This window comes from Dipteris shenzhenensis, chromosome 26 (assembly GCF_047967505.1).
Source record: "Dipteris shenzhenensis isolate YYH24624 ecotype China chromosome 26, Dip_SZ_1.0, whole genome shotgun sequence".
Taxonomy (NCBI): domain Eukaryota; kingdom Viridiplantae; phylum Streptophyta; class Polypodiopsida; order Gleicheniales; family Dipteridaceae; genus Dipteris; species Dipteris shenzhenensis.
Genome location: NC_141621.1, coordinates 34058894 through 34081990, shown reverse-complemented (window position 1 = coordinate 34081990; position 23097 = coordinate 34058894). Strand labels below are relative to the sequence as shown.

Genomic DNA, 23097 nt, shown 5'->3' with positions numbered 1-23097 from the left:
TTGCTGAACCAAGAAACACATGAAGTACCAAGCATAAAACAGTCGCCACTATGTGACACACGAGTGTCAGAACAACAGCCCAATCACTATTAGTGAACCCATGCATGACAAGTGAAGTATCAGCCCCATAAAGAAGGTCTAAAGGCTGAGTGTCTTTAAGATATCTGAAAACATGCTTCACGGCATGCCAATGGTGCATAGATTATCTGCTCAACTGTAAGACAACATACCGTAGATCAGGTCTCGTATGGCATAGGTAAATCAATCAACCAACTGCCTGTTGATAGAGAGTGACATCACATGTACCGTTGCCATTCTCAGAAGAGAAGTGAAAACCAGTCTCTAATGGTGTGGATACTTGCTTGCAATCCTCTGAAAATGCTGCAAAAGCTGTCCAATGTACTTGGATTGTGACATCAAAATGCCCTTCTCACTGCTAGCAAATTGAATGCCCAGATAGTAGTGCAGAAGACCAAGATCAGACATAGCAAATCTCTGCTGCAAATCAACTTAAAAATCTGCAATTTGCTGAGCATGTGTCCCAGTTACAAGCATGTCATCCACATAAAGGACTAAAATCAGCAAATCTGTCCCACGCTTGCGGATGTAAAGGGTAGCATGTGTAGGACTGTTCTGAAAGCCAAGTGTGAGTAAGTGAGAATGAATTCTCGAATACCAAGCTCAAGGTGCTTGCTTCAATCCATAGAGGGCCTTTTTCAAGTGGCATACCTTGCTTTCAAAACCTTCAACCTCAAAGCCAGGAGGTTGGGAAATATAGACCTCTTCCTGCAAATGCCCATGAAGGAAAGCTGTCTTAATGTCAAGCTAATGTATCTGCCAATGAAAGTGGGCAGCAAAGGCAATAACAACACGAATGGTAGTGATCCTGGAAGTGGGAGCAAAAGTCTTCTCAAAGTCAATGCCATGTTGCTGAGCATAGCCCTTAGCAACAAGATGGGTTTTGTAAGGGTCCACTGAACCATCAGCTTTCCGTTTGATCTTGTAAACCCACTTAGTTCCAATGACATTCTTGCCATAAGGCAAATCACACAACTCCCAAGTGTCATTCTGATGGATAGAATCCAATTCAGCTTGCATGGCCTTCATCCAACAATTATTCTGAAAGGCATCTTGATGACATAATGGCTCTTCATTGCATGCTGTAGCAACCAAAGCATAAGCAACAAAACTAGCATGCTCTTTCTGGACAGCTGCTCTCGTACGGGCTGGCAGAGGAGTGTCTTGTTTGCTGTCTTTTAATGTGCCAAGGAGCCAACGAGGTACCTTTTTAGGCTCCTGAATTTTTGCTCTTTCTTGGTCAAGAGCCCGGTGCAAGTGATCCTGATCAATGATAGGCATATCAGGCTGAATTTCTGCATGCACATGGGGCTGTAAATGACCAACAGATAGAGGAGGGACAACCTTTGATGGAACATCATCCCGAGCATCGGATGGAAACAAAGGCATCAAGTTGTCAAATATGTATGGGGCATCAACAACGGGCTGTTTTTGACAGTCCAGCAAAGAAGAAAGCCCTAGGGCTAACTGTGCTAACTGGACCAAGTGTCCTAACTGACCTAGATGGTACATAAACTAATTGTACCAATAGTCCTAACTGATTATAACTAGGCCTACAAGACTCATACCAAGGTATAAGTGGCATCTATGGATAGTCCATGAGATAGCCTACAATCCAAGGCTATCTGCCTCAATGGAATGTGTAAACCTAATCCATTACTCCCGAGTTTGTAAGCTTCCCAAAGATCATCGAATGTTGGTAGCAATCTCTTTTGGCATACAAACTGAATCTCTTGAGTGAATAAATTTACCCGAGAAACCGTTGATCAATTTCAACCAATCTGCTCTGAGTCTGCATCTCCAAATACGTGCATACAACAAGATCCACCTAGCATCTGGCAAAGCATACTCGCTTTACCCAAAACATACACTCCAATCATAGTTGCAATACTCAACAAGTATAGAAGACTTTCTTCGATCACCTCCAATCGACATCTCATTCTTTCTTCCTTCTTATAATACGTTTCTCAAATCAACTATTGCTTCCCCTCATTCCATATATCCATCCAAATAGGAATATAGATGTATCGAAAACCCCTACATCTAGCGTCCCATGCCACTATGATACTCTCCATAGAAGACTCCCTTTAGACAAAATATTAAGTGAGAGTGGTCAATTCCTTCTCAATCCCGCCTTGAAACAAGCAAACTCTCGCAAGAAGTTTAAAGAATACCTACTTTTAGGTTAGCTCACCACATAAATTTTCCCAATTATAATATTCCTCGATACTGCTTCCCATAATGTTGGTTTACTGTAAGTGTTAAACACTCAAATAACAACGGCTATTCTAGCCCAAATGACATCGTGAGGCTGTCGTATGTGTAGAACACTCATCCGCAGCAATATTGCCTCATGTGACAACTACATCAATAGCAACTCCTTGGCACAAAATATATCCACATTATCTGGCTAGATAGTGAGTATGACCACATAGTCAAATCCTACGAACTGCAGTTCTAAAACTACGGAGGGTAGTCTTGGAAATAGAATAGTACCATTTCTCGAAAGAAACAATAAATCCAATATGAAGTTGCTAAACTCTTCCAAAGAGTTGCTCATACACATATTCGCACCTCTGTATTGGTACACTAGTACTTCAAGCTCCATTAAGCACATAAATAGTGGGATTATGAAGTAATTCATCTCTCAATACATACTATCCAACATTTGTGATAGTCATGGACTAGAGTATACATGTGAGCCAAAGGTATCTAGAAAACAAGATTGAGACATATAGTACCATGAATACTTTTATATTGTCATCATGGTGAGGATACCATGGATAACTTTATCGTCGTTAACATGGTGAGAATGGTCCACAAATTTGATGTCTGTAGAACATAGATCCCCTTCTAAGATAGGACGACCTAAGATCTGGTTTATCTTAAGGAGTTGGAGTAGTATTGGACTTTAGTACCAAAAAATATTAGTTGAGGGGACGAGTTATGCAAACCTGTGATATACATGGTATGATGGTAAGTCTTCAATTGTTTTCTAGATGCCTTTGGCTCACATGTATAGTCTAGTCCATGACTATAGCTGACACGACCCGAGCACTCCTGAAACCTCTATATTGCAAGCAAACACAAGAACACACCAAACGTGAGGAAACTGAGCAGGTTGCTCACCGTCCAACCATGACATCTACGGGATGCGATCCCGAATCAGGAGATGTCCCCTCCGAGCCCGAGCTGAGCTACTGGCACGAACTCCCAACCAGATCCTAACTAGCCTGGTGTCCCATACCACCAGGTGGTGCTGTGAAGCCTGGGATCTGCTGTTGGGCCTTGGGCTACGTGATGCAGGCACGCGTCTGCAACTCAATCCAGGATCATACCTAGCACTTGGGAATGAGACTTGCTCCCATCAGCTCTTTGAGAACTGAACCCCTGGACCCCTTATATAGACTCGGGCCCCAAGCGCCAAAAATAGCGAAGACCTCTAACTTGTTCGTACCCTTGCCACTCAACCCGAGAATCAAGCTTGCCTAGCTCTAGGCCTCCCCAGGCTACCTGAGCTAGTCTTGTGTACCCAGTACACGTCAGATACCAATCCGTGCACATGACATACTTTCCCTCCTCTAAGAACTCACTCTTGAGTTAGCTAAAAAACCCGGGAATGTCCTCTGGAGGTTCTGTAATGTCTCCCACGTTGCATCCTCCTCAACACGATCCTTCCACTTGATCTTGTATTCCGTGATAGTTCTATTACGAATCTGTCTTTGACGAAATTCAAGAATACTCTCAGGTTCGTGTGGAACAAAAGTCAAATCTGTAACTTCTATTATTTCTTGAGGAGAAACAAGTTGATCATCTGCACCCAGTAACTCTTTCAGTCTACTGACATGAAATACTGGATGTAGTTTAACATTAGGAGGCAATTCTAGTTTACATGCAACTGGTCCAATTCTTTTTATAACCTTGAGCAGACCACAGTATCTGGGGGATAACTTCGGAACCAAACCAGTACTTAGGCTCTTGGATTCCTTGGGAATACGCAAATATATCATCGTTCCTTCGGAGAACTCTCTAGGTGAACGACGTGAACGATGTCTATTAGCATAAAATCTGTCGCGATCTTGGGCACTTCTAATAGACTCCTTGGCAAAGTGTAACATTTCTTGCATGTCTTGCAAGAATGTCTTTGCAGCATTATTTTGGATTCTGTTTAACCCAACCATAACTGGACTTAGGTTGAAACCCGTACATAAGCATAAAAGGACTGTAACCAGTACTCGAATGCTTTGCACTGTTATAAGCAAATTCTATCATAGGTAGATAATCTTTCCATGAAGACTGTCTCTTAGAAACATATGCCCAAAGGGGGTTGACCTTCTCTGTACTGCCATCAGATTGTGCATGATCTGAGGAACTCATACTCAGAATAGTTTCCAACTTCTCAAAAACAAGTGTCCAGAAGTTACTTGTAAACTTCGAGTCCCTGTCGTTGACTATGTCAGAGGGCAAACCATATAGCTTAAACAAGTGGTCCACAAACTCGTAAGCCAGTTGAACAGTTGAGATGGTTGTTCTAGTAGGTAAGAATCTAGCCATTTTTGTCAGATGGTTCACTATGATCCAAATGGAGTCATGACCCTTGCGCGTTCTAAGCAAACCGGTAATAAAATCCATGGAAATACTTTTCCATTTATTACCTGAAATTTGCAATGGCTGTAATAAACCCGTGCTTCTAAGGCGTTCTGCCTTAGTAACCTGACAAACCCGGCAACCTACCACATAGTTTTCAATAAATGCACGCATCTTAGGCCAATAAAAGGTATGCTTCACAAGAGACAGAGTTCGATGTATACCTGGATGTCCAGTACTAGGAGCATCATGACACTCCCAGAGAATCTTGGATCGAAGATCCGAAACATCTGACACACATATCTTTCCATTAAGCCGTTCCTAATCATTCACTGACCTCTTGCCGTCTGTATCGTAGGTGGCACAATCCTTGAGTCCTTGTCAACCATGGAGCTTCCATCCTGGACTTTCTGCCAATAAGAACTAAAATGACTATCAGTTGCGCAAAGCCCTCTCAAGGATTGAAATAGGTCTGAATTTTCGTAAATGACATAGCATTTGCAAACTTGACTCGACTTGAGGCATCCGCCACACTATTCAGCAAACCCTTTCGATAACGTATTTCAAAATCAAAATCTTGCATTAACTCTGCCCATCTAGCCTTTCGTCCCCTCAATTCAGACCCATCACACACATACTTGATTGACTGGTGATCGGTCAATACAAGAAACTTCGAACCATACAAGTAGTGTCTCCAAACCTTCAGAGCATACACAACTGCATAGAGTTCTTTTTCTAGTGTGGGCCAACGATATTGGGTGTCGTCTAGCTTTTTACTCTCAAAAGTTACAGGTCTGCCCTCTTGGAATAAAGTTGCTCCAATCGCAAAATCACTCACATCGGCCTCTAAAACATAAGGCCGGGTAGGATTGGGTAATGCAAGAACAGGTGCATCCTTGATAGTTAACTTCAAGGTTTAAAAGCCTTGTTCAATGCATCATTCCAAGAGATTAGTTGGGTAGACCTGCGTCCACGACCTTTCAATATGTTTGTTAGGGGTGCCGTGATGTGTGAATAATCACTTACAGACTTCCATAGGAAAATCGTGAATTCTACGAAAGAACGAAGTTGTTTCATAGTGTGAAGGAAAGGTCATTCTTAAACATCCTGGATACGATCTAGATCAATGCTAATACCTTCCAAAGAAATCTTGTGTCCTAAGTAAATGATCTCCTTCATAAAGAAGTCACATTTACTCATCTTGGCATAAAGCTTATGTTGTCTTAGAATAACCAAGACAATCCGAAGGTGTCCTATGTGATCCTCTAGCATTCGGCTATATACCAAGTGTTAAAATTATTGATAAATTCTAGGCAGTGACCAATGTAAAATCTTGTGTCCTAAGTAAATGATCTCCTTCATAAAGAAGTCACATTTACTCATCGTGGCATAAAGCTTATGTTGTCTTAGAATAACCAAGACAATCCGAAGGTGTCCTATGTGATCCTCTAGCATTCGGCTATATACCAAGTGTTAAAATTATTGATAAATTCTAGGCAGTGACCAATGTAAAGTCAATAAGTGGATTAGGGGCACTTTTCCCTCATTTAGAGGTTTTTTTCCCCTAACCACAGTTAGCTCACTAACTACGGTTAGTGAAGGATAAGGTTTGTCACTTAGACAAAACCTTATCCCCCCTTTGTATTGCTTCACTCTTCAATTGCATACTAAACGTTCAGCTCTCACACTCTCTTGCTTCTTGCTCTCTCTCTCCATTTCCATCATTTGGTATCAGAGCAGGTTACCTTGCTTGTGAGCTCGACTCTTTCCATTCCAAGCTTGGGAGAACTAGTCCGTACAGCTCTCGTTACTACACTCCATTTTTGCCGTACACCAAACTGAAGCGAGAGCTTTCTCATACGCATATGGATGAGGGAGATTCCATGAATTCTCACCTCACAAAGCTTCAGGACTTGAGGGAACAATTGCTGAATATTGATGAAGTCATTCCGGATTCAGAGATGATCACCACCACTCCGAACCCTCTTCCTGAGTTGTTGCAGGAGGAACAGAGTCGCAGAAATATGGCAACCCGGGCTGGTGAGCATGCCATGCTCTCAAGTTTAAGCCCAAGGGTAAAGGGCAACAAAAGCCACATGCCAATCAGCCCACAAATCAGCATAAAGCTGATTCAAGACAGCCCTCTTATAAGGCTAAGGGTGATGCAGATAAGCATAAAAGAAGAACATTTGTCACTACTGCAAGAAGCCAGGTCATTATATTAGAGAATGCAAGAAGCGCATAGCCGAAGAGAAGGCACTATGCCTTTCTGTCCTGCACTTCAGATTTTTCAGTGGGTAGTTCAGATGCTACCGCCACTAATGATGATGACATATGCTTTCTTGACTTGCAGTGATGATCCTTCAAAGGATGCATTCTCTCTGAGTGTCGATGAGACACTTCATACTTGGTATTTTGACAGTGGTGCTTCAAAGCACATCACTTCCAAGAAGAGTCTGTTTGTATCTCTGCATCCTCCACCCACCAAAAAGAAGGTGACTTGTGCGAATAATTCTTCTTATTCAGTGCGTGGAGTGGGAGACATTATTCTCACATCTACTAGTGGCACATATTTCAGAATTTCAGATGTTCTCTATGTGCCAGGGATAAAGAAGAATTTGCTTTCAGTGTTCTCACTCAATAGAGGAGGATTTCAGGTTATTTTTGATGATGACAAGTGCGTAGTCAGAGACAAAAAGAATGACTATGCTTTGATGTTGTTTGGCACTTTGTATCGGGGTCTTTTTCAGCTTGATTTATATGAAAAAAGATCCGATCTTGCATTATCAGTTAGCACTCCCACTGCTGCGATGGAGAATGCGGTGCTAGGTATGGGCACATGAGCTATGGCAGCTTAATGACACTTGAGAGGCATGATATGGTTGATGCATTGCCTCCTTTGGAGTCACCTCCTCCACATGCATGTGAAGGTTGCGTCCTTGGCAAGATGCATAGACTTCCCTTCAAGAAGGATGGTGCAGTGAAAGCTACACGGAAATTACAGCTTATTCACAGAGATGTTTGCGGTCCCATGAGGACACTTGCTTTTGGGGGTTATCTCTATTTTGTTACATTCATAGATGACTTCACCAACTACACTTGGGTCTATGGTCTCAAGGCAAAATCAGAAGTGTTTATGCATTTCAAACACTTTGTGGCTATGGTTGAGAATGAGACAGGACTCAAGGTGCAGACACTTCGCACAGATTGAGGGGGAGAGTACATGTCTCATGAATTTGAGACATTTTTGAAGGAGAAAGGCATCACGCATTAGCTTACAGTGAGGCTTACATCTCAATAGAATGGCAAAGCTGAGCATAAGAATCGCATTGCCATGGAGATGGATAGATGCATGCTCACAAGTAAGAAGTTGCCTCACAGGTTTTGGCTTGAAGGCCTCATGTGTGCCAAGTATATTTTGAATCGGGCTCCTACAAAGGCTTTGAAGACAATCACTCCCTATGAGGCATGGCATGGGAGAAAGCCTTCAGTGGACCATTTCAGAGTTTTTGGTTGTGTTGCATATGCCCACGTGCCTGTGGAGTTTATACACAAGTTGTCAGATAAGGCACTTAAATGCATTTTTGTGGGATATAGTTTACAAAGCAAAGGCTATCATCTCTACAATCCTGCTACACGCAAGATTTTTGTTAGTAGAGATGTTATATTCTCTGAAAATTCAGCACATACACATGCTGAATTTCAGATTCCAGCTTCTTCAGATGATGTGCTTAAGGGGATGCTTCCTATAGCATTTGGTTCCCCCGCTGAAACTCAGAATTTACAGCAACCTCCTCCAGATCCACATGCCCTGATTCAGCCACTGGCTGATTTAGTACCACCTCAGGGTGTGGATGAAGTTGTCAGGCAAGAGATTCAAGAGATACACGCAACCAAAACAGTCTGGAATTGGTTGCTTTAGACTCTCAGGGAGAGTAGGCTTGAGGCTCCATTGCCTGGCAGGACTCGTAGTGCAGTAAGGCACGCAGGGGGGGGCTCTTTCAGTTGAGACAGCTTATGCAGGGACTCTTCTTGATGAAGAGGAGCTTGACTCTTTTGAAGAAGCAAAGGATAATGTGCAGTGGATGCAAGCCATGCACAATGAGCTGTTGTCCATAGAGAAAAATCAGACTTGGGCTGTTCTTTGCCACTGTAAGCATGCCATTGGTACAAAATGGGTTTTTAAGGTCAAACGGAGCCCCGATGGGTCCATTGACAGGTACAAAGCAAGGCTGGTTGCCAAGGGATATGCTCAGCAAAAGGGCGTTGATTATGAGGAGGCATTTGCTCCCACATCCAGGATGACAACCATCAGAACTGTTATTGGCATGGCTGCACATTTGGATTGGAAAGTCCATCAGTCGGACATAACAACGGCATTTTTAAATGGAGACCTGTTGGAAGAGGTGTATGTGAAACCACCTCCAGGCTTTGCGGTATCAAATGATGCACGTAAGGTATGTAAGCTGAATAAAGCTTTATATGGGCTGAAACAGGCTCCCTGTGCTTGGTATGCAAAGATAGATGCCTTTCTGTCCAATAAGGGTTTCAGCAATAGTCCAACTGAAAGTACCCTCTGCATCAAGAAGGATGGCGGAGAAATCTTGGTCATCATTCTTTATGTAGATGACCTACTGCTTACGGGGCCAAATGGTGATAAAATTGCAGATTTCAAGGCTGAATTGAGAGCCACTTTTGACATGTTAGATTTGGGCATGCTACATTATTATTTGGGGATCCAATTCATTTAAGAGAGACGTGGTATCATTATGTCTCAATCCAAGTATGTTCAAAAACTCTTGGATAGATTCAGGATGCAAGATTGCAAGCCTATAGCTACTGCCATGGAGCTAGGGCTGAGGCTTACAATGTATGATGCAGGAGAATCTGTAAATGCCACAATCTACAGTCAGGCGGTTGGATGCCTCATATATTTGTGCAATACATGGCTCAATATTCAGTTTGCAGTATCTCAGGTGAGCAGGTATATGCACAGCCCAAAGACAACACATTGGCAGGCTGTAAAACGCATCTTCCGTTACTTGCAAGGCACAAAGTCTTATGGCTTAATGTTTCCCAGGGGGGGTGACTTGCAGATGCACGCTTATAGTGATTCAGATTGGGCTGGAGACTATGACACTAGGCAGTCTACAAGTGGTAATTGTTTCTTTTTGGGCAAAGCTTGCATTTCTTGGCTGAGCAAGAAGCAATCTATTGTGACTACTTCCTCATGTGAAGCTGAGTATAGGGCCAGCTTTCACAGTGACAGTTGAATGTGTTTGGCTGCGTCGTTTGCTTGCTGATCTTCATCTTTCATTGGAGGGTCCTTCTCCGATTCTCACTGATAGTTAGAGTGCTATAGCAGTGGCAAAGAATCCTGTGTTTCATGCTCGCACGAAGCACATTGAGGTTCACTATCACTATGTTAGAGAGAAGTTGCATGTAGGAGAGCTCAGTATGATCCATGTGTCAACACATGACAATGTTGCAGACATCTTCACCAAAGCACTTCCATGTGAGAAGTTTGAGGCATTTCGCAGTACCTTGAACTTATCTCCTTTTGGTGATTGATCATTTCCTTGTACATGACATTGACACTGTAGGGGGGTGTTAGAATTATTGATAAATTCTAGGCAGTGACCAATGCAAAGTCAATAAGTGGGTTAGGGGCACGATTCTCTCATTTAGAGGTTTTTTTCTCTAACCACAGTCAGTTCAATTGCATAGCCAGCGTTCAACTCTCACACTCTCTTGCTTCTTGCTCTCAATCTCCATTTTCATCACCAAGATGTCATCTAAGAACACGACAACGAATTTGCCGTGGAACAAATTGTTCATCATTTGTTGGAAGGTGGCAGGAGCATTGGTCAAACCAAAATGTAATACGAGAAACTCGTAGTGGCCATACTTAGTTTGGAATGCGGTTCTATCTATGTGTTTAGCATAGATACGGATTTTGTGATAACCCGTACGCAAATCAATCTTAGTGAAATACTTTGCTCCGACCAAATGGTCTATCAAATCATTGGAACGAGGAAGAGGGTATCGATTCTTAATTGTCACTTTATTCAATCGTTTATAATCTATACACATTCGCCACGAATTATCTTTCTTCTTTCTTAAGAGGACAGGTGCTCCCCAAGGTGATTTACTTGGTCGAATATAGCCCATATTCAGATAATCTTGTAGCTGTGAAGCTAACTCATCCTTCTCAAGCTAGCTCATCCTATAAGGTGGAACACTAATAGGTTGAGTTCCAGGTGCTAAATCTATGCGATGGTCTACTGCCCGTTCTAGAGGTAAACCTTCCGGCAGTTGAGTAGGGAATACATCCATGAAATCATCTAACAACATTCTCAATTCACGATGTTCAAACACGCTTAAATCATTTTTGTTATTAACAGAGACAACAAGTGAAGAAAGCGGAATCAAAATACACTGATACACATCATAATGAGGAGTGTTTATTATATTCCGAAGCTGCATCACAGATACAATAGGTCCCTGAGAAGAGGGAATATTATCACATTGAATAGAAAATTGAGTGTCTTTATCTAAAAAAGAAAGGGTATGCTCTTTCCATCCAATCTGAATATCGTGGGTTTTAAACCACTCTATTCCGATTAACAAGTCCACATGTTCCAAGTGCATGACATAGCACGTAAGAGCAGCTGTGCAGTCTTGAATCCGGATAGAAAGGGCTTCAATCTTGCGATCCCAAAATTGCTTCCCAGCTGGAAGCTGCACTTCGTAGGTGTGATCGCTAGGTATCGTGGACAGTCCCATCTTCTGCACAAGTTTGTAATTAACAAAGTTGTGAGAGCTGCCCGGGTCAAAGAGAATGTGAACTCTTTGGTCCCTAACTTCTCCATAAACTCGGAAAAGATCATGGGAACCAAATAACGAATTATTAAAAGTGCAATTACAAGAAAGTGGGCATGTAATGGCATTTACAGAAATACCTGTCATCGAAACTTGATTAGCTCCCTTAGCTTTGGTACCTAGACCCGCATGGAGCTTCGGTCCCGGTGCTTGCATTTGGTTCTTGCGCTTAGGACAATCATTCCTTATGTGGCCTCGCTTCTCGCATATGAAGCAACGTCCTCCTTTCTTTAACTTCAATGTACGAAGGGAACAGGCACGACCGTTCTTCACCTGAGTCGAATGTTTCTTGGAGGGGTTGTCTATAGACTTTGACTCCTCGGTACCAGTGGTAGATTGGAAGAACTTCCTCTTGTTCTTCCCACCCGTGTCGGCAACGGTGGTTCCCTTTGTGCTGGCCATGGTATCATCATAGATGCGCACATAATTTATGGCCTCTTGCAAAGTGGTACACTTGTTACTGTTGATCTGTAGCTTGTATGAGTCAGGCAAACCATCCACAAAGAAACCTAACAAGGTCACTGGATCCATCTTTGTAGCTCTGGTCTGCAAATCCCGAAACCTCTGAAGATAAACCTCAAAAGTCAAATTCAGGTTGGACATATTGAGGGCTTTGAGCTTGCCTACGATATTGTAATCTTCCTCTTCCTTCAGAAACTCTTTCCTGAAGACCCCTTCGAATTCTATCCATGTTGTAGGCTTGGGTCGGAGTTCCTTAAACCACAATAAAGCCTTTCCTGACATAAACCCTGTTGCAAGCTGTATTTTCTTGTCATCCGGGTAAGGGTGAAACTGGAAGCGTACTTGCCACTTGTGCAACCAAGTGTCAACAACCTCCTTGGTACAAGATTTCTGATCTTCGGGAAAAGGATCTGGAGTGATGTTCGGACCTAACACTGAAGCCATGGCATCCACATGCGTGAGTGCCTGAACAGTGCTGGTTAAAAGTGTGAGTTGCTGTGTCAACCCCGTTTGATTCATGTTAACCTGCTCAAACTTTTCATGGAGAGCAGTGGTGAATTCACTGAAGGCTGTCTTCGTAATCAAATCATCGTAGAGACCCTGGTCATCCTCCGCATGGTAGTCATATCTTGGTCTCCCATCGCAAGCTTGGGGTCTACAGAATCAGCCATAACTGAAATCGGATCTAATGAAGAAAGTAGGCTGAGAGAAGAGAAGTAACAGGTGGTCTTGAAACAGGAAGGCTGGAACATAGAGAAAAGCTGATGAAAGAAAGAGGGCTGGGTGGAAGAAAGGAGAAGGGATTGGAGGAGGCTATCAATCTCGGAGCCTTGCTCCTTACTATCCTGTACGGAGGACTGCAACAGGCGGAACCAGAGGGGGGAAACGGCAAGGGGATGTGGAGGGGTGTAGGCTTGCGCACAAATCTGCCGTAGGGGAGGAGCTGCTGCTGCGATAAGCTTTAGAGTGGGGGAGCGATGCTTTTACAGGGCTTAGCCCATTGCTTCTCTCCTACCATCGCTTCTCTCTTGCAATTATGTATGAGAGAAGCGATGGGCTTACTCTCCTTCAGCCCATCGCTTCTCTCCTACCATCGCTTCTTTCTTGCAATCACTCTCCCCTGTAATCGCTCTCTCTGCTGCTCCAAGTTACACCACGCTCTCTCTCTCTCCTAGCACCTCACTTCAACAACGAATTCACTTCCTCTCTGCCTTCTCCTACCTTCTTTCCCTAATCTAATACCACTTCCCTTAATCGATAACCAACAGACACTTGCAAGGTTTAAGCACGAATTTCAAAATTAGGGCATACGTGGAGAAAAATTCGTCCAAAATTCTCGCAACAGAAGTTCCTACCTCAAGAGTTGGCTTTGATACCAACTGACACGACCCCAGCACTCCTGAAACCTCTGATCTGCAAGCAAACACAAGAACACACCAAATGTGAGGAAACTGAGCAGGCTGCTCACCACCCAACCATGACATCTACGGGATGCGATCCCGAATCAAGAGATGTCCCCTCTGAGCCACAAGCTGAGCTACTGGCACGAACTCCCAACCAGATCCTAACCAGCCTGGTGTCCCATACCACCAGGTGGCGCTGTGAAGCCCGGGGTTTGCTGCTAGGCCTTGGGCTACGCTATGATGCAGGCGCGCGTCCGCGACTCAATCCAGGATCAGACCTAGCACCTGGGAATGAGACTTGCTTCCATCGGTTCGCTGAGAAATGAACCCCTGAGCCTCTTATATAGACTCGGGTCCCAAGCGCCAAAAATAGCAAAGACCTCTAACTGGTTCGTACCCTTGCCACTCAACCCGAGAATCAAGTCTGCCTAGCTCTAAGCCTCCCCAGGCTACCTGAGCTAGTCTTGTGTACCTAGTACACGTCGGATACCAATCCGTGCACATGACAATAGCAAATGTTGTATAGCATTTGTTGGATGCTACCCAAGGGAGTCACGTTAAGCAAACATCTGATTTACATGGCATGAACATAGAAACCTCATCAATATAATCCTCTTGACAAAAGTCAAGATATGCTTTCCTCAGCGGTTAGTCTCTTTAGAGTCTAAAAAAGATAACTACCCACATGAAGCTACTCTAAATCCCAGCCTAAATCCAGGAACTCTATGTTGGAAGATGATAAAATAACCATCCTTGAGATTTTGTGCACGCCATCTATGAATGTACTCGATTGAATACATGAGCAGAGGTTGCTTGGTAAAGTCTTAGTAGGCAAGATCAATGGTTATGGAGGAAAGTAGCAAGTAACTACAAGTAGTCACAATCTAGTCACCAACACCTGATCGTGACATATTTGGATTGCGATTTAAGCAACTACCTTGACGAAATTTGTTTCTTCGAGCCTTTTTGATGGGAATCTATCCAATAGCACAATCCAAATCATGCTATCAATCCCTCGTGTCAATCTCCTAGTACACACTAGGTGACTTGCAATCCCTTATGCCTCATAATATGGACACCACTTTGGGTTACATGGGCTAAGGAATCAATACCAAAAGATGTCATCTATTCCGCATCTCAAAGACAAAAGAGTTAATGAAATAACTCAACTTAGCCATACTTTCCTAGACTAGGGTTTATCCACCGTAAGGAAATTGCCCATTCAATGGTGGATCTCTTAGATCTCATTGGCAGTCATCTAGATCTGAATATAAACTACTAGATATCAAACACAATGGAACACAAGATGTACAATCAAGAGTATTGGCCCAAGGTATGCTAGAGATTCAAACCTATATGTTACACAAGCTAAACTTGCATCTGCAATGCCATATAAGGTCTTGAGGCTAGCCACCTTGCAAGTTAGACTTGCGTTTGCAACGTTGCTTGATATCTAGAAGCTATTCGAACCCAACTTCTAAATAAAACCGTTTCAACATGTTTCAATATCCAAGTCCCAGGACTCAAACACCACGTTAATACATCCTCCATCTCCCCCAAACCCAACAAAGAGGAGGAACATAATGCGAAAACTGATTCAAATATTCCCAAGTAATAGGTTTGTGTTAAGCAACTACAATCCCCAATTTAGGGGCAAACAAACCAGCAGCCAGCAGGGCCATGCTGTCGGCTAGAATCACACCGACCAGCTGGTCTGGCCAACCCAGACCTGGCCGACCAGCTGGCCAGCCCACCGACCAGCTGGCCGACCAGCTGGCCGACCTCCTAGGTCAAGCCTATAAAAGGCTCCCTACCCCCTCACTCTAAGTGGACAGGACCTGCAGCTGCTCCTCATCTCCTCCATCCTTTGCTGCAGCCCCTCCTGCTCCAGTTCTGCCCCGACTCATTCTCTGCCTCCTCTGCTCCAGTTCTGCCCCTACTCCTCTGTCTCTCTATTCCTCTCCTTCAGACCTAGCCCTGAACCTCCAGCTGCTGCTCCAGATCTGTTCCTGACTGCTGCCTGACAAGCTTCCACATTTCTCCTCTTCATCTGTTGCCATCCTCTCCTACCTCTAGGGCAGCTCCAGCTCTTCATCATCTTCGTCATCATCGAGCTACACGGAGGACTGCGTTTCGCTCCCTCTGCTGCTATCTTTTCTACTGTTTCTCTACATGGAATCATCTTTTTGATTCACCTCAGCCACGGTCCTTGAGACACGACGGCTTGAGGTTCTTGTATTCAGTTTTTCATATTACCAAACATGCACTATGTTTTCTGAGTTTCGTTCTTCAGTTGTGTCTGAGTATCGTCTTTTTTTGATCGCTCCACTGCAAACCCTATCGTTTCTCTATATGGTATCAGAGCCATGGTGATCTAAAGACCCCAGATCTCTGGTGATCTAAAGATTCTGCTTCTTCAAGGAGGCCATAGGTATGGGGAGCATCACTCCTATGAACATATCAGTTTCCTCTTCATTCCGCTACGCACTACGGGAGAGACCTCCATCTTCTACTCCCATCCCTTCCTCCCTTTCTTACCTCCATCTTCTACTCCCATCCCTCCCGCCCTTTCTAACCTCCATCCTCTATACATCCCTCCCTCCCTTTTCGGTTTCAGGCTTGACGCTCCCCATTCCTTCGAACAAGGAGGTCATGATCCTTCACCTCTACCACCATCGGCATCGACTTCCAGGATCTACAAGTTCTCCCTAGGCGGATCTACAAGTTCTTTCTGTTCAGATGTGTCTTGATGACTGTTGTTTCGAATCTTGTCCAGCATGGAGGTGGGGTAGACTCCTCTCTCCCGAGGTCCAAGATCGGGCACACACTGGCTCACTGTTCAACTACGACCTCTTCCTTTGGCGGAATCCCACCATCTCTGGATTACCAGTGCTGCTACGACATATTTGTTCTTTACCTTTGCTTTTCCCTCCACCTTTCGGCGGTGAGAGGGGGTGGCTTATTCTCTCGAGCTTCACCGTGTTCTTATTTCTGCTGATCATATGTAACTAAGGCACTTGAGGAAGTGAACAATTCTCTTGCAAGGGCACTCCTCTTGTGACCTTCTCTGCATTTTTGCATTGCATCTCTTGGGCGTCGACATCTCTACACAAAGCTCCAAGCACACAATGTCTTCCCCTCCAAATTGAGAGGACAATCCCCAATTTAGGGGCAAACAAACCAGCAGCCAGCAGGGCCATGTTGTCGGCTAGAATCACACCGACTAGTTGGTCTAGCCAACCCAGACCTGGCCGACCAGCTGGCCAGACCACCGACCAGCTGGCCAGTCCACCGTCCAGCTGGCCGACCTCCTAGGTCAGGCCTATAAAAGACTCCCTACCCCCTCACTCTAAGTGGACAGGACTTGCAGCTACTCCTCACCTCCTCCATCCTTTGCTGCAGCCCCTATTGCTCCAGTTCTGCCCCAACTCATTCTCTGCCTCCTCTGCTTCAGTTCTAACCCTACTCCTCTGTCTCTCTATTCCTCTCCTTCAGATCTAGCTCTGAACCTCCAGCTGCTGCTCCAGATCTGCTCCTGACTGTTGCCTGACAAGCTTCCACATTTCTCCTCTTCATCTGTTGCCATCCTCTCCTATCTCTAGGGCAGCTCCAGCTCTTCATTGTCTGCGTCATCATCGAGCTACACGGAGGACTGCGTTTCGCTCCCTCTGCTGCTATCTTTTCTACTGTTTCTCTACATGGAATCATCTTTCTGATTCACCTTAGCCATGGTCCTTGAGACACGACGGCTTGAGGTTCTTGTATTCAGTTTTTCATATTACCAAACAGGCACTATGTTTTCGCAGTTCCGTTCTTCAATTGTGTCTGAGTATCGTCTATTTTTGATTGCTCCACTGCAAACCCTATCGTTTCTCTATAGTTTGTCCCTCAACCCTTTGAATATTCACTCTAATCTTGGTTATGTCACCTTAAAGTACACTTTATATCTCTCCTTTTCAATATACTCATCCTTTCTCTTTCTAGACACGATAGCTTCATAACATGTCTTCCTTATGAGTGTTTCTCTCATGAGTACCGTTAACTTCCTACCATGTGACCCCCGGTATAAGAATATTGGTAATAAGGGAAAACAAAATATAATCAATACCCCATTCCAGTGTCTTGCAAATCCAAGAAAACTGTGCTGTTGTTTGTGGTCTCTTCAAAGGCTTCCAAAAGCATATTGTTTCCTAGTTGACTCTTATAAAATTGCTCCGCCCAGCGATGCTTATAAATCGACCATGGTTGCACACACACATACATGCATACCTATACATACCGTTGTGCACCGTTTCTCTCTCTCAAACCCTCAAGACCACACGTTTCATAACTTAAAAAAACAGCATTGTACAAACTCACGACATCCAAGAAGTAGCGATGCAACAAGAAGCTTACCTAGGTTTCTTGACCATCATCGTATATCTTGAGAAAGACATGCAAACCTTGCTTTTTCTCGATTGTATTTGTGTTTAGATTAGCTTTGATACCAACTGTGATGCCCTGAAATCTCCTAAACACACAAGCAAGATTAGTGCAGGCTAGCTCTCCTCCCAACTAGAGATCTTGTCTGTTGGACCACCCATCGGGCTAGTGCCTAACGGTCCCTCCCATCTACCATAGACATGGTGGGAGTACTCACGATCTTCGTCTATATCAACCAGTCACGAGCGTATAATAGAATGACTCAATAGTAACTCATGCCTCCATGCATTAGTGTTCCATGCTGCTATAAATAACTATCTTGTTATCAATGGCCAATATACATGGATTTATAATAATCCTTCCTTAGCCACATGTATAAGCTTGCTCCTAATCTTAGGGCTCCTCGAACCTTGCTAGATTAGGTCTTCTAATCCTAGGATTAGCGTAGGTATGTAACATTTGAGGTGATTAACCATTTGAAATCTCTGTTCATTGGGAATATTTTTCGAAAGCCTTCCAAGAGCCCATAGGAAGCAGGGCCTCTCTCCCAATTGGACCGCTGCATGTAACCATAAAATCCTAGGGGTTTGTCATGATCATCAAGAATCGTATCATTCTACATGATAGGTTCCTATCAATCTCTTTTTGTTAGAATGGAGGGATCTTCTGAAGAGAATTCTTGAAGCTGCTCCAAGCTTTCAAGATGGCAGCCATAAGATGTGAGGAAGGCATCCGGAGCTATGCGTGCTTCTCCTTTCCAGTTTCTGCTCACACTATATGTATATGCATGAAGCATGTTTAGAAAGAGGTGTCCAAAAGTGTTGAATCAGTGCAAACATGCAGTATCCCTTATGGAAATGTTTAACCATGGAGCATTTTTTGCATTCCTCTTGTAATCTTGACTCTGGGAATAAGCAAGAGTTAAAGTGAAAGCCATTTAGATTGACCAGTCTGTCTCATAGATTGTATCCCCTCAAGCACGTTATGCCCTTTTCTAATTTCTACGAAGTCTTCACTGAATTTTCTTGAAGGTGTTTGGGAGTTTTACTAATTATTTCTAAAGATTGATCATTCATTTATTGTAGGATTTGGGACCAAATATTAGAACTAGAGCTTGAAAGGTAGACTGAGTTTCTTGTATAAGATTATGGAGTTTGTGACAGCCACTTCTATATTGTGTAGGGATGTCAACATTAATCTTAACCTTTTTCTTTTGCTTGTCAAGTTGAAATTCTTGTAATGCTGTCATATTTCAATTGTTAAGGAATAATCCTTGTCCAAGTGTTTGGTAGACCCTCATGGATGCTAAATGTCTAGATCATGATCTGTCTGATCATATTCTGTTTCAACAGTCACAAGACTGTAACTCACATGGAAATAATTCTGTTTCAATATGCATATTTTATGAAGTGTTCTGTTATGCTACATTTTGGGCAAGGCATAGGATAGATATCTACTTGTTGAACGCAAGCCTTCTGCTGTCTAGAGTGAGGCTTTTCTCAAGGTGGGATTTTTTTTGATGTTAACGACAACTTAGTTGTTCTTGTATCTTGTTTCGTTGGTGTTTCTGATGTGTAAGATGGGATGTGACAGGAGGAAATTGTCAACATGGCAAAGCTGGAGAAGAGAAGGCACCAAGAATTGAGCAATAGGATCGGTACTTTCTTACCCAACGTGTTGGTCTTTAGGACTAATTTGTCAAACCAGGATATTGAACTAATAAATACTAGCTGATGAGTTTACTCCAGAGCGTTGACAAAACAGGATCTTGAACTAATATATACGACCTGATGAGTTTACTCCAGAGCAGCGTCAACGTAAGCTTCAGTCTATTGAAAAAGAAGAGGATGTAGGGAGTGCAGAGCAAAGGATCCAATCACAGATACAAGATATAAACCAAGAACGCCATAAAAGGGCTTTAGAAATGAAGGTAAATCACCCGAGTTAGAAGTGTTTTGTGCCTTTTCTTTCAGAAAGGGTTTTTAAGGGTTAGCACTGGTCGAGATATTTAATTCTGTGTACTGTTCTTATAAGATCGTAGGGTTTTGAGATGCTTGTTGTTGCCATTTGTGCAGGATCTACTTGTTGAGGCTGTAAATATGCAGAAGCTATATGTTGTTAAGCATCTTGCTATCTGTGAGCTTGACTTAAAGGTAAGCCTTGATATATATTTTTAAGGTGCATTGTAAATATAATAGAAGCAGTTCAAAGACCAAAGTTCTCGTCCCTAAGGTTGAGAAGTGGAATCTCGATTTGGTGTATTAGGGGAGATTCAAATTACCTTATGAAAACTTCATCCAAGGATAATTAATATTACGGGATTCGGACAAGTTGGATTTTGAAATTACTAGACTTGCTCACACAGATGTAGCTCTTAGAATGGTGTAACATTCCAAGAAAAAAATCTTGAGGTGAATTGGTAGAAGCACATGGTGTGCTGCATACTCTTTGAGGTGAGCAGAGTCTTTCATACATGGATTCCCAAGTAGCCTCAGATAGAGGTAGACTATGCCATGCAACCAACACCGTGGGTATCTTTTAATTGCGTCATAATTGATGCTTAGTGAAGAAAATAGACACCTAGATTGAGTCCAAAGCCATGAAGCTCCCTTTATTAGAAAGGACTATGTGGCTCTTGATCTGATCAAAAGCACCCCACAAGGTTTTCCAAAGTTGGCTTCCCTTAGTCATACAAGGCTCAGGGTTGCCAATAGTAGAGAGAAGAGGGAAATTTTTGCACCTAGGGCCCCTGTAAGGTCTGACAAACTTAAAATTTCTAAGTAAAAGGTTGGCCCGGTCACTGTCAGGAGAGGTGATAGCCTTTATAATCCAAGTGGCAGCAAGTTTGTAAGCAGCCAATTGAATATTGACTACTCCCAAACCCCCTTCCTTTCTAGGTCTAGTGCAAAATGACCATTTAACCGTTGAAATTCTCCTTTTTGTATCACTTCCCCCCCATAGGAAAGATTTGCAAATTTTGATGAATTTTTCTAAACTTGTTTTAGAAGGGCACCAACAAGAGAGGTAGAAAATGGAAATTGGATAGATACAATGATTTAAGACAATTCTTCTCCCTGCAAGGTGGTCTGTAACCGTCTGAGTCTGTCTATTTTCTTCTGGAATCTATCTAAAAACCACTCCCATTTGTCCTTCATTTTAACTTTAAATCCCATAGGAATGCCCAACAATCTGAAAATTTGTCCATGTTGGATTTTTTTGCATCCCATCTAGTCCAAAAGCATCTGAAAGCCACCTGAGAGCAGGGCATATCCTGTTTTGCTGTGATTTATCTTAGATCCTGATGCCAAGCAAAATATATCCATACACTGCATTGCTTCTTGAATATCTACATCTGTGTTTTTGATAGTTAATGTTGTATCATCTACAAATTGTTGATTAACTAGATGTTTTCTTGAGGGAAGCTCAATTTCTCTAACTGAATTCATGGACACTTGGTCTTTTATTAACCACCCCAAAGCATCAGCTGCAATAGCAAATAACAAAGGGGCCAAAGGGCACCCATGTCTTATGGATCTCTTCAAGGATAAATTTTGACTCATCTCTCCATTTACACAGACCGTTGCTGAGGCATTAGAAAGAAGCAAACCAACAAAAGATGTGAACCTCCGTAGAGAAAGAAGCCTCTTTAAGTTCTTGAATGGAAACATCATTTTCCAGCTGTAGCTCGTCCAAATTAGACACCATACATTGTCTGACTTGTTGGCATCTCAACTTGGCATCTGTAACCTGTTCATCATTTGGGTCTACTGTACTGAGCAATTCTTTGAAATGACCAACAATGATCTCCATATTTTCTTCCTCTGTTTTGACAAGAGAGCCATCATCCTTTTGCAAAAGAGGAATTTCTTCCTGGTTTCTCTTTTTGCTAATCCTCATAAAGTTTTCTTTAGTTGGTTTGTCCACTTTAGATGAAGAAATATCTAACTTGTTCGACTGCAAACTGTTTGCTGTAATTGCTTATTGATTAAATGCATTATAGAGACAAGCTTGCAAACAATTCAGTGTATGTGTTATAAAGTTGTTATTCAAGGTTGCTCATATGCATTTGACTCCTCACTTCCATCATTATACCCTTGGAAAACTCAACAGATTTGGGCTTTGATGCAGTTTGTAGGACGCATTTAAAAAATTTGCCAGCTCAATGACAGAAATAATGGTTGCTGGATTTGAATTGAGAAAGCTTTGTAAATAGATCTGCTAAATGACTGCGACCTTTGAACAGAGGAACACTTTCTGAAAGGATGAAATGTCGCTTTAGTTTCATGACAGCACAACTTGGCAGATTTGCTTCTAAAAGGAAAACATCAAACTTGCTCAGTGTCAATGCAGTATAAAGAGACACTAGAAAACATATTTTACATGTCAGTGCAGGTGGTTTAAGGATGTCCATTGTGGTTGTTGCCTTGCACTTGACTGCTTGCTTTTGACGTTTGGTAGGATGCTTTTGAAAATGTTACCAGCTCAATGGATTCTTTTCTTTGCAGGTCAGGGAAATGGAAAGAGCTGTACGGGCCCTTGAAAATGAGGGTGCGAAATCCCAACAAGAACATGATCATTGTGAGTAGTTGCTTGTGAGATATCATGTATTTATGTCTACTCTACTCTCTGCTTCTTTCAAATGAATGGAGGAGGAATCATTTTTACAAGTCCCCCTCAGCGCAATTGATGTTGAGACATTTCCATCTGCAGTCTACGTGTCTAGCCACCCTGCTTTCCAATTGATGGTCGACCCTTTCTCATGAATTTATGCAAAAAAGTCTATGTATTGTTTTTACTTTTCCTCAGCTGAGTAGGGGCGTGTGCTTGGTATACCCTTTAGATTTCGGGTGAAATTCCTCCAACAGATCTCTAGATTCACTCACATAATATACAATTGGCAGGCAAATTGGAGGTTGAGAAGTGCAGAAGAGCAGTTGAATCTGCAAAGGAGGCTGCAGAACGCATTGCCAGGCTCACCCCAGAGCTACAGAGGGAGTTTGCACAGGTATGGAGCTAATCTTCTTTTGGGTCTTGAAGATTGTTTATATGTACATCACTGGCCAGCTCTCTAAGGACCATATTTCCAGAACATGATGTCCAAGCTGATCTGTGGCTTCAAGTTTGGTGTGCATCTGGATCTATAGGAGGTGCTCTTTTCTTAAGGGGAAATGTTTTGAAAGAGGAAGCTTGTTCTTATTGCAGACAGCTTTTTTCTTACTGCAGACAAAGCTTTTTTCTTATTGCAGACAAAGCTTTGTTTCTA

At 42.9% G+C, this 23097-nt stretch overlaps 1 protein-coding gene across 1 annotated transcript in view; it reads left to right on the top strand.

Moving 5' to 3' along the window:
- SMC5 (structural maintenance of chromosomes 5) overlaps positions 1–23097 on the top strand; it is a 92492-nt gene that overhangs the window by 29472 nt on the left and 39923 nt on the right. The window contains exons 17-21 of the mRNA XM_087397491.1: positions 19428–19491; positions 19640–19764; positions 19910–19987; positions 22340–22412; positions 22736–22839. Coding sequence (XP_087253617.1) covers positions 19428–19491; positions 19640–19764; positions 19910–19987; positions 22340–22412; positions 22736–22839 — 444 coding nt within the window. The remainder of the gene's footprint in view (positions 1–19427; positions 19492–19639; positions 19765–19909; positions 19988–22339; positions 22413–22735; positions 22840–23097) is intronic.